The sequence below is a fragment of the Leptonotus elevatus genome, chromosome 4 (assembly GCF_054856555.1).
Source record: "Leptonotus elevatus isolate MCC_2025b chromosome 4, RoL_Lele_1.0, whole genome shotgun sequence".
Lineage (NCBI taxonomy): Eukaryota > Metazoa > Chordata > Actinopteri > Syngnathiformes > Syngnathidae > Leptonotus > Leptonotus elevatus.
This window is the reverse complement of record NC_141242.1, coordinates 2,487,137-2,503,456: the sequence shown is the minus strand read 5'-3', so window position 1 is coordinate 2,503,456 and position 16,320 is coordinate 2,487,137. Positions and strand designations below refer to the sequence as shown.

At 39.4% G+C, this 16,320-nt stretch overlaps 1 protein-coding gene and 1 long non-coding RNA gene across 3 annotated transcripts in view; one reads left to right on the top strand and one right to left on the bottom strand.

The window, feature by feature from the left end:
* The first annotated feature begins 356 nt into the window (after window positions 1-356).
* On the top strand, window positions 357-3,944 carry LOC147174988 (ras-related and estrogen-regulated growth inhibitor-like protein A). Its single transcript, XM_086074318.1, has 4 exons — window positions 357-422; window positions 545-598; window positions 891-967; window positions 1,690-3,944. Exons 1-4 carry the CDS (start codon window positions 374-376, stop codon window positions 2,101-2,103), a joined length of 594 nt encoding a protein of 197 aa, XP_085930444.1. The 5' UTR covers window positions 357-373; the 3' UTR covers window positions 2,104-3,944.
* Window positions 600-16,320, bottom strand: part of LOC147174986 (uncharacterized) — a 63,137-nt gene continuing 47,416 nt past the window's right edge. For both annotated transcript variants that reach the window (XR_015094647.1, XR_015094646.1), the window contains 2 exons: window positions 9,090-9,316; window positions 600-2,131 (listed from right to left, as the gene is read on the bottom strand). This is a non-coding gene — a long non-coding RNA (uncharacterized LOC147174986). The remainder of the gene's footprint in view (window positions 2,132-9,089; window positions 9,317-16,320) is intronic.

Here is a 16,320-nt window from a genome sequence, read left to right as displayed (position 1 = left end):
CGTCATTATTCTATTATATAATTTTTTTTGATTGCACATTTTCTTAAATCATTAGCTACTAATTACATATTGATTTTGATTTTAAAAATAATTATTATATACCATTTAATTTCCTCATATGCTGTTTTTAATTTCTTTTTTTTGTACTGCTTTCAATCAATCAATAATTATTTTTTTTTATGTTTAATGACACCATAACCTTGCTACAATCAAAGACACCATACATTCCTTGCATTCCTTGCATAGAACAGCAGGCTGTGCGCGAGGCACGTTGTCGCTGAGAGTACGTGACGTCACAAGCCCCCGCCCCCCTCCCGCGCGCGCAGACCTGCTAGAAATAGGCGCGTGCTCGCCTTCATGGACGCGCGACATCATGGAAGCTAACGTGGTGGTCATGGGCACGGAGAGCGTCGGGAAATCAGGTAAGGCCAACACGCGCACATTGCAGGTGCATTATTACGAGGAGGAGGACGAGGAGGATTCATTTATTATGATTATGATTATGATTATGATGTTGAACCCGTGTGTCATGTCTCGCCTGCAGCGCTTACAGTGCGCCTGCTGACGCGGAGATTCATAGGAGAGTATGGAGACATTGGTGAGTTTTTTTAAAAATTTATTTTAAACTTAAACATACAGCTTGGAAAATTTAGGAGACCAAAATAACTAAACAAAACAAAAAAAACACTTTTTTTTCTTCTTTTCTTTTTACAATAATGTGGTCAGTAGTTTATCAAATAAAGTAATAAAGTAACTATAAATGGGGAGAAAAAAAAAAGAAAATGGACTTTTTTGTCGTGGTCTCTTCCTTCTAGATTTGTATACTACATTCTGTATATGCTGTGTACGGATTACAATTGTGTAAAAGTGACTTGTTTTTGTCTTGTCAGAGTCCATCTACAGTCACAGATTTATGGTGGATGGGAGGGAAATTGCCGTCAACATTTGGGATTCGCCATATTCTCAGGTAAGCACAGAATGTATTAAGTAAAAGAAGAAAAGTACTCAAACTGAACTACAAAAATTCATTTGAACTATTTTTTTATTAGTTCAACATTTTTTTCCCACTTTTGTTAACAAGAGTATGAAAACCTAGACATTTTTAAATAATCAAAAAAAAAGGATCATTAAAAATTAGGGGCATCGGGAGATTACATTTTTAAATTGTAATTAATCGCATGACTTAATTAATCACAAATTTTATATCTGTTCTAAATGTACAAAAAAAAAATCTAGGTTTTCATACTCTTGTTAACAAAAGTGGAAAAAAAAATGGCAGTGAATAAGTTAACTACAAAAATAAAAAGTAGGCTACATTTTTTATTTACATTTTCACTTATATAATAATATAAGATACAAGTGTATACAGTACAGTCAATTGTTAGTAAACCAAGAGCTTCCCTATTCTCAGAATTTTGGGGTAGAAGTCAGAAAAATCAGAGTTCTGAGAATAAAGTGAGAATTCTGACTTGAAATCAGAATTCTGAGATGAAAGTGAGAATTCACATTTTAAAGTCAGAATTCTGTGATTAAACCTTTTTTTTCCCTCTTCGCCGGCCCTAATCCTCTTCCGCGGTATACCTTTGCGAATTTTTTGTTGTTGCTTTTTTTTTTTTGGTACTTGGTTTGAAAAGTTTCAAAATGTCTGCTTGAGTGCTTACCCCCGTCCGTCTGCGTCGTTTGGCTCAGGACGCGTCAACGAAGGAGAGGAAGCTCCAATGGGCCGACGGCTTCGTCCTGGCCTACAGCATCTGCGACCGCGCCAGCTTCAACGCCGTCGTCCGCCTGCTGCAACGCATCCAATCGTCCCGAGGCCGCCCCGGCGCGGACGGGGCGCCCGTGGCCATCGTGGGCAACAAGCGCGACCTCCACCACCGGCGCGCGGTGGCCAGCGAGGAAGGCCGCCTGCTGGCCCTCAACGCCGGCTGCCTCTTCTACGAGGTGTCGGCGGCCGACAACTACCACGGCGTGCTGGCCGTCTTCCACGGGCTGACGGGCAGGATGAAGGACGCCAAGCCCGGCGCCAAGAGGCCGCTGGGCCTCAGGGGCATCGTCAAGAGCGTGTCCGCCGTGTTCAGCAGGCGACGGACCGACTCCATTTAGCGGACCCGTGGCGGGCGAGGACGCTCGTCTTGTGACAAAAAAAAAGACGTTGGTGAAGCTTGAAGCCTGACGAAACAACACCGGACGTTCATTTGCGGTCGTTCAACTTCAGCCAAACCACCTGAGAGACTGATGAAACATGGTGCCTTGAGATACGAGTGACTCAACTTACAAGCTTTTCAGGATACAAGCGCTGTACGGCACTTCACTTTGGCAACGAGGGAACAATTCTTCTCAAAAAGACGCTTCAAATGAACAGTTTCATTATTTTTATTCCATTTAAATGTCATTATTTTATTCATTCACTTGCAGCTATTTTCACAGAAGCAACCCCCTTCGCTCCCGGCTGTTTTACTGGACTTTGACATATTCTGCAAGGCCAATTGAGTATTCTGTTGTATTGCTATCAAAACATGGAACCTACCAAAAGAACAATTAGAGTCATTTGTATCGGTTTGTGTTTTGCAGAAATTAGCATCGGAATATAGCTAATTTCATCACAAATCTGTTGAAAAACAATGGCAAACTTTTTTTCAACATGGCCCTGGTTGATCTCTTATACTCTGCTGCCACCTGCTAACTTTTTAAAAAAAATTAAATAATAAATGCCATTACTTTAAGCCGCCTCTTCAGGTCAAAGACTGCATCAAAGCTTTCGGTATGCTTTAGCATAAATAAAAAAAAACAATGTATAAATACGTTTTCGGGACCGTGGCAATTTTTTTTAAATAGAATGTGTTTATTCATTTTTGGGAGCAAATGAGTTAAAAAGCAGAATAGTATGGAGTGATATTTGTCCTCATTAAATACACAAAAGGCTTGAACACATTAATGGTATTCCCATTCATTTCAATGGGAAAGGATGATTTGAAATTCAAGCATTTTGAATTATGAGCTTGATCACGGGGCAAATTAAACTTGTATCTCAAGGCACCACTGGACATCATATTTTCCAGAGATGCTGATAATGCTACAGATATGTTTTTGGATCATAGTTTGTGATGTTTACAGTCGAAAGTTTTGATGTAAGGCATCATAAACATTTTTAGGCGCGACTTCGAGTGATGGTTCGAGATCTTTTGTCATGAAGAGAGCATTTCTCGCAGATAAAGAACCCTCCAAATGTTTTGCTCTGAGAGCCGCATACAGAAAAATGGAAGAGTCACGTTGACATTGTTCAACTGAAATCCATTAAAGACACTAAAACTAATCCTTGAAAAAATTACATTTTATTTCTTATAATTATTATGGTTAATTTGGAACCATAACTACCTCAGCTTCCTGTTAAAGGTGACAACTTATTTGCTTGCTGTAACGCTTTTCAAATAAACGTACATTTTGGTCTGTTTTCAACTTATTTCAAATCTGATAATATGCGTACTGAAACAACTCAAAATGGTTATTGGCTCGTCTCAAGCATTTTTTTTTTAATGTCATTGTTTTGTACTGAAACTCCTCATTTGAATAATATGTCAAAAGGGGTGCGGTTTGAACACAGAATTGTCAAAATACACGGACACTATGTACGACACTCATTCAACAAAAACTGTATTGAAAAAAATAAACATCAGTAAGAAAAAAATCATTTAGGTAACAGAACCGTGTCGAGATTTTAACCTCTCCATTTTTTTTCAATGATCTATTAAATATGCATTCAAATCAATGTGCAGAATCCTTAATAATAATTAATAAATTAATAATTTTATAGTGCATTTTATTTCCTGGCGACACAAAGGGCACCGCTTTGCTGAAAATGTTTCAGTATTTTGGGCTGGTTCACAACTAGAATAGATTCTCTGCACTGAGCCGCTTTTAAATTGCATCTCCACTTTTGCAAGCAAAACAAGGGCAATATTTTGAAATAAAAAATAAGAACCTCGACATGGAGCAGAAAGTGGCTTTCTTCTGAAATTATTTTGTACTCCCTCCCGAGGCATGTTTTTATAGCATTTACAATACTTATTTTTTTTTAAGGTCTTTAAACACACCTTTAACATAATACAGACACATTTAAAAACTGAACATGTGCATTTGGAGAAAGGTCAAGAGCAATGGATGAGACAAAAGCGCCAATTATTGACAATTAATTATGTCCAAAGACGTCCATTATCAAATGAACCTACTGCTGTTGCTTTCTGTAGGCGTAAAAGCCAGGATTTCCCATTCAATCATCTTCTGCAAAAACTGGGCTAAGCTTGAAATACTTCCTGTTTTCACTCTTATTTTTTTCAAATTTATAATGTCCAACATAATAGTGTGACACCAACTAATGGCCAACAGTGGAATGACACCAAAAATAAATGGCAGCCAAAGCAAAATGGTGTTGTATAAACTGTCCGTTCTTATGGATCAGCAAAGCACAAATTGAATGAGACTGAAGAACGTCACAGTTTCCTCCAGTCGGGAATGTTTGTGCTCTTTCTCGCTCCTTCCAGCAAATCATTCACGAGCTGACTGAAACCGTGACGTGATCTTCCAAAGTTGTGACTTTTCCCCACTCGAGCTAATAAGAAGCGAAGCACTCAACCTTTATCTTGGGGTTCACGGCCCAAATAGGGAAAGTCCCAAAAAAAGAAAGAAAAGAAAATTCGCCAAAACTGCGTCGGGAACGGAATGACGTCTGACTGCTTGAAATGTTCTTGAGTGTTTTAAGATGCAAGCAGTGAAAAGGGGACAAACAGTGCAGTCGCACGCGGCGCGTTTCATCTATGCTGCCAACAGGAGAGAAATACGACACGAAGAAAAAGGCGGCAAACGCGAGGCGAGAAATTTTGCTCACATGTTCGTTCACCTCCGTCCAAACGGCTTCCCGGCAGCAGCGCTCAAAAGGCACGACGGCTGCTCAGCCCCACAAGAAAATGTGATTTCCTTTGACCTCATCTAATTCCTCCTCACTTTATTTCATTACAGTGGAAGCAACTTAAATGAGACGTATTGGTTGCTTGCCAAGCGGGTTCACAAACCAGCCTGGAAAACAAACCTTGCACATCATGAACAATATTAGGAACACACTGAAAAGAAATAAATGTTCATAAAATGACAAAAAAATAGGGTTGGAATCACCAGATTATGCTGTGATATTATAACTAAAATATATATATATTTTTTTGACTAAAGTTGTAATATTATTTGAGTTTTCATTCATACTTCAGAATAATTAGACGATAGAATCCCAACAACAATAAAAATCTATTTATGAGATTATTTTAAATTAGATTTTTCATATATTTTTATTTTACAATTTAAATCTCCTAATTGAATAGTAAAGAATTGGTCTTTTTTTTTCTAATATCAGAAAATATGAGAAAAACGGAATATTTAAAAATAAATAAAAATTAGGCTGTAATATTAGAAAAAGTCATAATTATTCAAGAATACAGAAATGTTATGTGAATAACGTAAAACGTTTGTTAAACCTACTTTTTCTCATAACATTGCAATTTCATCCCTAAAGATGAATCAAATCTTCCCTTGATGTCATATTATGCCAACTTTCACATTTTTTTCCCCTTTTGAGACGATCTTGTATAGTTTCAGAAAAAACCCGACATCTGAGAGCAGTTTAAGGATTTGCATCAATTCAGCCGTTGCATACAAAACACACGACTAAATTATTTCGCTTCATGTATAAAGCATAACTGCAAAAAAAAAAGAAGTCCTCAATATTCCAAATAATTCCGCTATATAACAAACTACAGTGAACACAGTACCTCCAATCTCCTTTTTCCAACTCAACAATAACTTTCCTAATAAAAGCAACACACGGGGGGTCTGGAATGTGTGGACTGTAAAAACAAAAAACAAAAAAAACACAAAAAAAAAACCTAAGTGCTTGCTCAATGAGCCTTCGCCTCCAGCGAGTTTAATAATAAACGTGCAAAATGTTGAGCAATGCCTGCAAGCCTTTGCTAATGCTCCCCTGAGCTCCTTCGCAAAGGTTAGCGGACCCCCCACAGCGCGTCTGCAGCCTTTCCAAATAGGGAGTTGAACTTACAATTCGCCTCGCGCAAATCAAAGTGCAGTCCGAAGTCGACGTGGTCCATTTTTCACCTGCACATTTATTGACACGTCTCCCGCTGAGCTTTATGTGCCTTTGGAAGCAAATTAAAAACTACACTTCCTGGAATATTGCACAGTATGTACACTGTGTGTGGGTAAGAGCCCAAAAAAAAGGTGCGCTAAAAGTGCTAATACGCAGAATTGTTTGCCCATCAGATGATAAAATAAAATAAAATAAAATGTACTTAAATAATGATTACATTCAAATATATTGCATATAAAAGTATACTAACTAAATTAATGCTTAATAAACAGTTTCTGCAGTTTGTGATAAAATTTCAGCAGTATGTGTGAGAGCGTTTCAGTGATGTGAGAGCATGTTGATATCAGTGAAAGCACTTTAGTAGAGTGTGAGAGTATATCAGCAGTGTGAGTGAGAGTGTTTTAGCATTTCAGTAGTAAGTGTAAGAGCATTTCAGTAATGTGAGTGTTTTGCTAGTAGTGTGAAAGTGTTTCAGTAGTGTGTGAGAGCATTTTAGCCCTGTGAGAGTGTTTTGCTAGCTGCATGAAAGCATTGTAGTTGTGCGAGAGCATTTCATTAGTAAGAGTGGGTGTTTCACCAGTGTGTTGATAGTGTTTCAGTAGTACGTGCGAGAGCATTTCAGAGACGTTTGAGTCTTTTAATGGCATTGTGAAAGCATTTTAGTTATGTGTGAGTGTTTTAGCATTTCAGTAGTAAGTGTAAGAGCATTTCAGTAATGTGTGAGTGTTTTGCTAGTAGTGTGAAAGCATTTCAGTAGTGTGTGAGAGTGTTTTAACACAGTGTGATTGCGCCTTAGTTTGTGTGAGAGTGTTTCAGTGATGTGTGAGTGTTTCACTAGCAGCATGAATGTATTATAGTAGTGTGTTAGAACATTTCAGCAGTCGGTGTGAGTGTGTAAGCAGTATGGATAGCGTTAGTTGTATGTGTGAGAGTGTTTCAGTTTTGTGTGAGAGTGTTTCCGTTTTGTGTGAGTTTTTTGCTAGCGTGTATGAGCAAAAAAAGATTTCAGTAGAGTGAAAGCATTTCAGTAGTATATATGAGAGCATTTCATTAGTATGTGTGAGATAGTTTCAGACACTAGTACATGAGAGTAGTAGCGCTATGGCATTCATCCCGTCTTTGTACTCTACCTGAAAAGTTGCAATATCGTTTTCATAATGTTTATGAGAGAGTTTCAGTAGTAAGTGTAAGAACGTTTCAACCTGATTGTGAGAGCATTCCAGTAGTGTGTGAGGATGTTTCAATAGAGTGTGTGAAAGCATTTTTCCGTAGTGTCCAAGAGTGTTATAGTAATGTGTGTAAGAGCATTTCAGTAGTGGATGTGAGAGTGTTTCAGCAGTGTGTGATAGCGTTTCAGTAGTATGTGTGAGAGCATTTCTCTTTAATGCAAGAGTTTTGCGTGTATGAGTGAAAAAAATGTCAGCAGTACGAAAGCGCTTCAGTAGTATTCATGACGGAATTTCAGTAGTTGATGAGAGTGTTAAAATAGTGTTGTGAGAGAGCTTTTCAGAAGTGTGCGCGAAAGCTAATGGTAGCCGCCGCCCGTGGCCTGCCCTCAAAACCCGGAGACGGCGCCGATGAAGATGGCGCTAATCATCAGCCGCTGCCATGTGCTGAGCGCACGGCAGTCGCGTCTTCAGGGCAGACCTCGCACAGCTTTCATCCAATAGAAAACGTGTGATCGAGTTGGCTCGCTCACGTGGAGGCGAAGTGGGCCACATTCGTGCACGTGCGGCCGTAAATGAAATCAAGCGCGGCGATATCGTGATTCATGGCCGGGAGAAAGTGAGACACACGTGGAGCAAATGAAAAAAGGAAAACGCGCCGTGACAGGAATGACTTCAATCTGCCTAAATACAAATGTCATGAAAATGACCCGATGGAAAGCGTTATTTTTTTAAATTGCGATTCAACAGAATTAAACGTGTTATTTAAAGGGTGACAAGTAGTAAACGCCAGTAGAGTCCAGTAAATGCGTGTTGCTAAAGTGGAAGTCAACTTGAAACATTTCTTGACAATAATATGTTATATGTGATGAAGGAATATGAGTTAAGCAGCAAAATCTAGCTATTTTCTATACTTCTCAGGGGGCGGCCATTTTGCCACTTGCTGTCGACTGAAGATGACATCACAGTTACTCAGGGCTCAGGCAACGACCAATCACAGCTCGCCGGTTTTCTGAAGCTGCGTTGTGATTGGTCGTTGCTTGAGCCCTGAGCCACTGTGATGTCATCTTCAGTCGACAGCGAGTGGCAAAATGGCCGCCTCCTGAGATGGATTAAAAATGGCTGGATTTTGCTGCTTAACTCATATTCCACTAACGCCATATTAACCAGAATACCATATTTAAAAAAAAAAAAAAAACGCCTCTTTTGAATAAATCCACACTTTCATGCAGCGCAATTGTAGCCTTCCAGTATTCAAATCCACCAGTGAGAGTTTGGCCGTCAGCCAGTCTGAACTTCCCGTGGGGGGGTCTGCTCTTGCCTTTTGTCTCAAATTCATTGTTGAACTCTTAGGAAAAAAAAAAGGTGGTGTGAGGGAGAGAATGTGTACTGAATGTGAAGACAGCAAGTCGTCCATCGTCAGCTGGATATTATTGCATGTACAGCAGAGCTGGCACAACATGATCTCACGATTCACATTGATTATTAGTGGCAGATCTAAAGCACTCAAACTGTGTTGTTTTTAATAATAGATTTAGATCATTCGATTTCAGCACGTTTCATAATCACGAGGTCAATTGGGCCCCCTCTTCCTTCTATTTTTTTCCCAGTTGCAGAGTCAATATTTGAAAACAAACTCAGATTTGAAGTACCAAAAATGTCCACGTGAGGGTAGCAGAGTGCAAAGAAACGTTTTTCAGAGCTCCAGCTGCCCTTTTTGGGATTTCCTCTTTATTGTAACGTAAACACTTGGCAGCAGCAAACACGATTGGACTTACTTGGAATTGCAATACGCTTCGTGATGAGACTTGATTGGATTCCGATCTCTGACTCACAGTTGAAGCGCAACTCGTTCATGCGTTGGTGGCTCATTTCCTCCCTGGTGGAGCTCCAGGCTGCCGCATATGGCGAAGAATACTGTCATACTGATTAGTTGGGACTGAGCGGGCCCTTATTTATGCTGACATTTTGCAGTCAAACATAAAGTGGACGCGTGGTAAGGTGACTGCGAGAGAGAGAGAGAGAGAGAGAGAGAGAGAGAGAGAGAGAGAAATAGAGTAGCCGAGGTGTTTATTTAGTCAACTACAACATTTTTGCACTTGCAAACACTGACCGCTAGATGGCAGTGTATGTCAAGACTACACTAGTGTCCAATGGCTCATGGTCAACTGTATCCGTGAAAGGGCGAGACTAAACAGGCCTGCCAGCAGTCCAGACCTGTCTCTCATTGAAATTTGTCCCACACATGATATTGTGTATATGAAGAAGTTTTACATTTTTGAGTTCACCTCATATTATTTTTTTTTTGCAAAAACAAAAGTGTTGCATTTATATTTGTCTTATGTATACGTACATATACGTTCAATTTGATAAAGTGCATATAATATGAAGTATATTAAAGACAAAAAATAGTGAGTATTTTTGACAAAAGCATATCAACGAGATGTTATTAAACCACCACCAAATACGCTTGGATTGTGGTCAACTGCATTCCCAAATCCGATTAAAAAAAATTAATTAAAAAAAATCTTGCATTTCAAACACTCCTGAGACGACGTCATTTGGAATTTGAGCAAAGTTTTAGGGAAAACACACACCTGTAAAATTGCGGGGGAATAATGATGAGGCCAAGCTGAAGTGTGTGTCAGCAGCTCCACTCAGCCAGACGTGTCACGCACGTCATGATGTGATATTTCCCAGAATAAGCTCCCGAAATATCAGCCGCTCGCCTCGCCACTATGTGGCATGAATAGTGGCACTTCCACCGACGAGTGCGGCAATTTAGGAGGCGTTTGGTATACGAGCTGTCACTCGGCTCGCAATGACTTGATTTACGAGCTTTCCTGTATTTCTTTGTATCAACGGGTGTCAATACGGTTGCCAGCTTCCTATTTTTTTGTAGGTGAAACTATTTTTTTGACTATTTAAACCTAAGCTGAATAGGATGCATATGTTTGAATGATATCAACCCATGGAAAAGTTGTTATTCAGAAATGGACTTTAACTCATTCACTGCCATTGACGGCTATAGATGTCAAAAATGCACTTTATTTCTATAAGTTTAACATTTTTTTCCACTTTTGTTAACAAAAGTATGAAAACCTAGAATTTTTTTGTTGTACATTTAGAACAGATATAAAGTTTGTGGTTAATCGTGAGTAAACTAGAGAAGTCATCCGATTAATTATGATTACAAAATTTAATCGCCGGACGCCCCAAATTTTTTATAATCTTTTTTTTTTTTAAGAAAAGACTATTTAAAAAATAAAAAATATATATTTTTTAAGAAAACATTAAAAATTAAAAGATTATTAAAAATTAAAAAAAAATTATTAAAATTATTTTTTAAGAAAAGATGATTACAAATAATTAAAATTATTTAAAAAAAATTACAAATAAGATTAAAAAATAAATAAAAAATATATTTTTTAAAGAAAACATACACAAACAACATTTAAATAATAAAAAAAAATTGTAATTTTTTTTTTTTAAATTAGGGGCGTCAGACGATTAAAATTTGTAATCGTAAAATAATTGCATGATTTCACTAGTTAACTCACGATTAATCACACATTTTATATCTGTTCTAAAAATCTTAGTTTTCATACTTTTGTTAACAAAAATAGATTTTTTTTTTAAACTAATCAAAATAGATAAAATTTTGACGTCTATAACCGTCAATGGGAGTGAATGAGTTAATAAACTAACAAGATTAATTTATCAAAATAAATATCTCTCAAAGAGAAACTTTTCCTTCATTAATATAAAACAAAATGTAATAAGCGGAACATTCATCCTGTTCACTTATGTTCATCTTAATGTCACATTATGTGAAGATTATTCTTGCCATTTCAATTTTATCTACATCAGTCAGCTTTAGAGCACAGTTAGCTGAGTTATAGTTTAAACCATGCTTACAGTGTGATAGACATGGGCTATCTCTGCAGCAATTACCTCTAAATTTAAAAATACAATATTTTTTTTTACTGTATATATTTATAAAGGGTCGAAAGACGCTCAGGTTTGGTGTGAAAAAATCTGAATTGTACCGTTCATACTGCATGATTAAAAGCGATACTTGTGAAAAAATCAGAATTGAACTGCAGTGTGAATGCATTTCATTTCATTTTGTGTTCAGACAAAAAAAAAAAGCCAGTAGAAACCATTTTTAGAACCTTTTTTTTTTTTTTTTTTTTTGCATAATAGACTTTCTATGCTGGAGTCTTTGATGCTCCTCCATATACGGCAGGCATAAAACATGAAGCTGAGTAGCCTCAAGTTGTACTCATTTGCACATGAGAACATTGCGTCAAATTTTCCATATCGCTTCAGCATAAGCGACTGCAAAAGACATATATGAATTTTAATCTTTTTAGAAAAAAAAAGTGCCCGTGCTCGACAGAAGAGTTTGAAAGCGTCATCTGTGCGACAGTGTTGTTTGCTCGAGCGCGTCAACAGCTTCAAGTGGCTGTGAGTATGAGTCAGACACTCAATGTTCACAGACCCCCAACCCCCCCCCCCCCCCCCCCCCCCCGTTAATGCTGCTCCAGAAGCAATTAACGGACGACCGCATTCCACCTGCGTTACATCCATTATTTGTTTCTGTCTTCATCCACCTCATACTGTCATTCGTCGCCGCAATGTTTCACCGTGAGCAAATGTGGTGGTGAGCTCGCTATCGGATCAAATTATAAATGGAGTTTAAACAACCGTTTGGAGCGTACGTGTGACGTGGAATCCGACTCGTCATCTGCGTTCTTGTTCCTCCCGGAGGTGTTTGATGGGTTTCGTCACGCCAAACTCATCCAAGCACGTTTTTTGTCGAACTTTGCTTGGTGTACTGAAAACAGAAACCGAGCTCATGTAGGAGCAAAGGCGAAAATGTTTGACTGTTAATTATATATAATGCTTATTTTCACAACTGTTCAACAAATGTTCCCATAGCTTTTGCTAACAATTTGAACTGAGTGACAAAAAAAAAAATGCTATCCGTCCTATTTACGTTATCATCCACTTGGTTGACCTCTGACCTCCCATAGCTCACTACAGCTATTCGAATGTCGCAAACAAAAGATCGCTATCCCTATTCCAAAGTCAGGTGATTTGAGCCACGGTGGTAACGACTGGACTTGGGAATCGAACCAAAGATCCGCCTTCGCTATTTGTTTTGACTTGGATGGGTTATCGCATGTCCTTTTGCTGAGTCATAGTCCAACAAAATGAAAAATACAACATGATTAAAATGGTGATTACAGAGGTGGCAAAATCCAGGTCCAGAAAGTTTGGCTTTAGCCCCTTGTGCTAGCTAGCTAGCTCCCTAGCTACGGTGCTCGCTAGCTAGCTAGCTAGCTCCCTAGCTACGGTGCTCGCTGGCTAGCTAGCTAGCTAAAGCCAAGCTGTAGCAGGGTTTTTACTTTTCTGGACCTGGATTTGCCACCTCTGATGGTAACTATAGAGCACTTTAAGCGCGCTTTCTCTTTAGCATATATTTACAAAGCCATATTCGCTTATCTCATCCCAACGCATCGGAGTATAGCTTACATTGGCGTGTCAACACATGGAAAGGTTTTTGGTTTCACTTTAAAATAACTTTAACCTCCAGGATTTCCGTGCCGTATCCGGGCCAACGGCAGAACTAAGGATGTTCTTTCGCTTTTGAAATCCATCTCTGTTGCTACTCGCCTAATCCGAGCTGCTGCTAAACTAGTTCATCTCTCAGGTCTGGTGTCTCCGTTTGTTCTCTTCATTTGCTGGTAGCGCGGTGTTAGCGGGTCAACATTGAGGCTTTTTAGCCGGCCAAAAAATTCCCGTTGCTAAAATAGCGTTATATTCCCATAGCTACTTCTGGGCGTCCCGCTCGAATGACCGCGTACGCACATTTGCACTTCCTACGTAGATATGCACTATTATTATATGTCAAGTCGAGTCACACGTACCGCGACGTATGCTAGTAATCCTCGACGACAATATGCAACGACACGTTCCGACTTGAATGGGAAATTTCTGATTCTTCCGCCTTCGTTTTCAGCAGCCATGTTGGCTACTCAATCGGAGTCATCGCACATTCGTGCAGTCCTTGTTTTTTTTTTTTTTTTTTCTCTTTTTTTCTTTAAGAGCTCAGTATTGTTCATTCGGAAATGTCATCATCATTGCTCTTTTTTTTCTTTTTTTTTTTAAATATATATATATATATATATATATTTTTTTTTTGTGTGTGTGGGTGAGTATGTGTATGTGCGTGCGTGCGTGCGTGCGTGCGTGCGTGCGTGCGTGTATTTGTTAGCTCACCAGAAAACCTATTAGAAAAAATCTCATACCGTTCACCTAAACCGAACACCAGGAGACCCGAGGGGACCGAAGAAAACCAAGGAAGGTGAAATCCAGCACCGACCAGACACCCCCCACCAGAACTCCTCCCCAGCCCAAGAAACATCCAGACCCCAACAAATCCAAAAAACATAAAATCAGGGAGGCCTCAAGAGACCAAAAGGAGACCAAAGGAGAGACCGAGAAAAGGAAGGAAGGACAGTGCAGTCCTTGTAACGACAGCGACATTATTATTATTATTATTTCTCTCAAATGAATGAGAGAAGGCATTAGGAGCAAACAATGTCCCTGCAATCATCACCTCCATTGATTTTGAGAAACGATTGCGTTACCATAGAGAGAAATTGCTAAAGAGTTTATAAAACCCCCACACAGAAAATTGACACTGCTGGACAGATGTGTGCGAGCGCCATGGCAAAAAAGGGACGTCAACAGATGGGGGTCAACTGACCTATTTTGAGACATTGGCGGGAGGACTGCAGGGGGCGACATTCTCGCCCCCCTGCATGTTTGTCATCAGTTTTGAACATGCCCTCAGAAAAATGCCAAAATGGCCATTTATGAAAGAGTTGGTGTCCCCCTGGAGTTGCTCGCAATAAACGCGTGTTGTGAAAGACTATCCTTGCATGTCAATCGATCGATCACTCGCCTGCTGGCAAAATAATTTATCAGGGCAAAGAAGAGCCACTACGTCCGAGTCTGAAAGTGGTAAAAACAGCAGGAAAACTCCGTGGCTGGTCTGTCTGAGAAACTCTGAATGTTTTGAGTCACACGTCCAACGCATTTCAAACACACCCTCCGACAAAAGCAGATTCACGCCGAGCGCAGAATCCAGAGAAGCAAATTCATTTTTTTTTCATGCAAAGGTAAGTGATAGATAAGAAAAGGTTTGTAAGGGGTGTCAAAGACGACATCAAAATAGACAAATCTGTCTGTAGACGGAAAAAGAGGTTGGAGGCATCAGCTGTTATTTGTCCCTAACGAGCTGTTTTGCCAGCAGGTGAGTGAGCGACTGATTGGGAAGCGCGACGGCCATTCGAACACCTTCAGGGGGCGACACTGAGGCATCATTTTTGAACTGAAGAACTGAAAACAAAAAACAAGTCCAGTCGCCTCAGTTGAATCTTTTTGCAAAAAGGACCAGTAAATGATTTGAAAAGTAGACGAGCTTGTTTTTGGGGTACATCCCGCCTTCCCTGCTCACCGGAACCGAAAAAGCTATCAGACAGGCCGTAAGAATGGAGAGTTGGCAGCAAGCTTTTTCAAGGGTCTTCAAGCTACATTATATTTACTGCCACTGTCAAATCAGTTCTCCTCTGCGGCTGCCAGCCGGAAAAGTGATACTCAAAAATCGCTAAATCGCTGGATGGGGAACACTCGAGAACTGCTGAATAGGGAATACAGTAACCGGGTATCGGTATCGGGCTGGCCCTTGGCCTTATTTCAAGGTAATGGGACTAGCAACTTTTGGCGGTTTTATGATCAAGGACAAGAAATTAGAAGAATGGAAAATTGCTATTTCATGCAATTTGAAGGAAAACCAAATTTTATAACCCCACTGTTGTCTGACATAATTGAAAGAAAAAGACGCTCACGGTCTGGTTAACCAATCAGATGGCTTGCTGCCCGGTAGCCATGGTTACGGGGTGGCCAATGTCAATGCCCTTCTATTTTGATCATCGAAAACAACTTTATTTCAAGTTTCTTTCGAAGGAGGACCTTCATTTTCAAGAATTATTATTTTTTGGGCTGCTGTAGGAACGGGTATGCAAACCAGTCCACTGGATTCTCAAATATTGACAGCTTGGACCTGGCAAGATCATCTTGACCTTTATTGACACACCAAGACAGGATAATGGAATCGAAAAACCGTCAGAGCACCAGGCAGCCATGAAAAATTGAAAAATGTGGAGATGCATCACGGTTGCAAAACAACATTTGATGCACCGGTCGAGGTCATCTGGGAGGGTTGAAAACAAAAACAAATATTGACAACGTAAGAAGTCGAAAGTACAGATGTCACTTTTCAAATCTAAGGACTAAATGGTAAAATTTGTCGGTAAACTGAATACTCAAGGAAACAGGACCAATCTACTCTAGTAAATCTACTAAGTATTTGCACTGTTACTTGCCATCGCTGCTTATTTTGGACACTTTCATGACAAAGAATGTCAAAGGAATATACAGTTATTAGAGCTTTTATAATGGTGACAGTTTGACAATTTCCATTATTTCACTTCATAAACTTTAAAAAAAAAAACGTTTTATTAATTGTTTAAAGCAGGTAAACATCTTCGTCATCAGAGATTTGCACTCAAGCCTCCAGGGTACAAAAAGGTCTTTCTTAAGATGTTACATCATGACTACTGCCTGCCTGGCCTTGGGAACATTTATTGCTCCGCAATGCGCACACTGTAAAAAATGGATTATGTTTGCTTGCAAAAAGATATTCAAGAGGTGCTTAAACACAAAGTACAAAAGGTGTTTACATTTCCCCTGCCAAATGTTGTGTTGGCTGCCATCTGCTAAATAAGAGAGACGCTATCAGGCCTGCTGCTGCTGGTGGATACATTTCACATGAGCTGTTACACCGTACACTTTCTATAGGATCACAACAAAATAGTAATAGTACAAAATAGTAAACAAAAGGAGCACCTTCCCATTTAGTTGACATCCACAGGG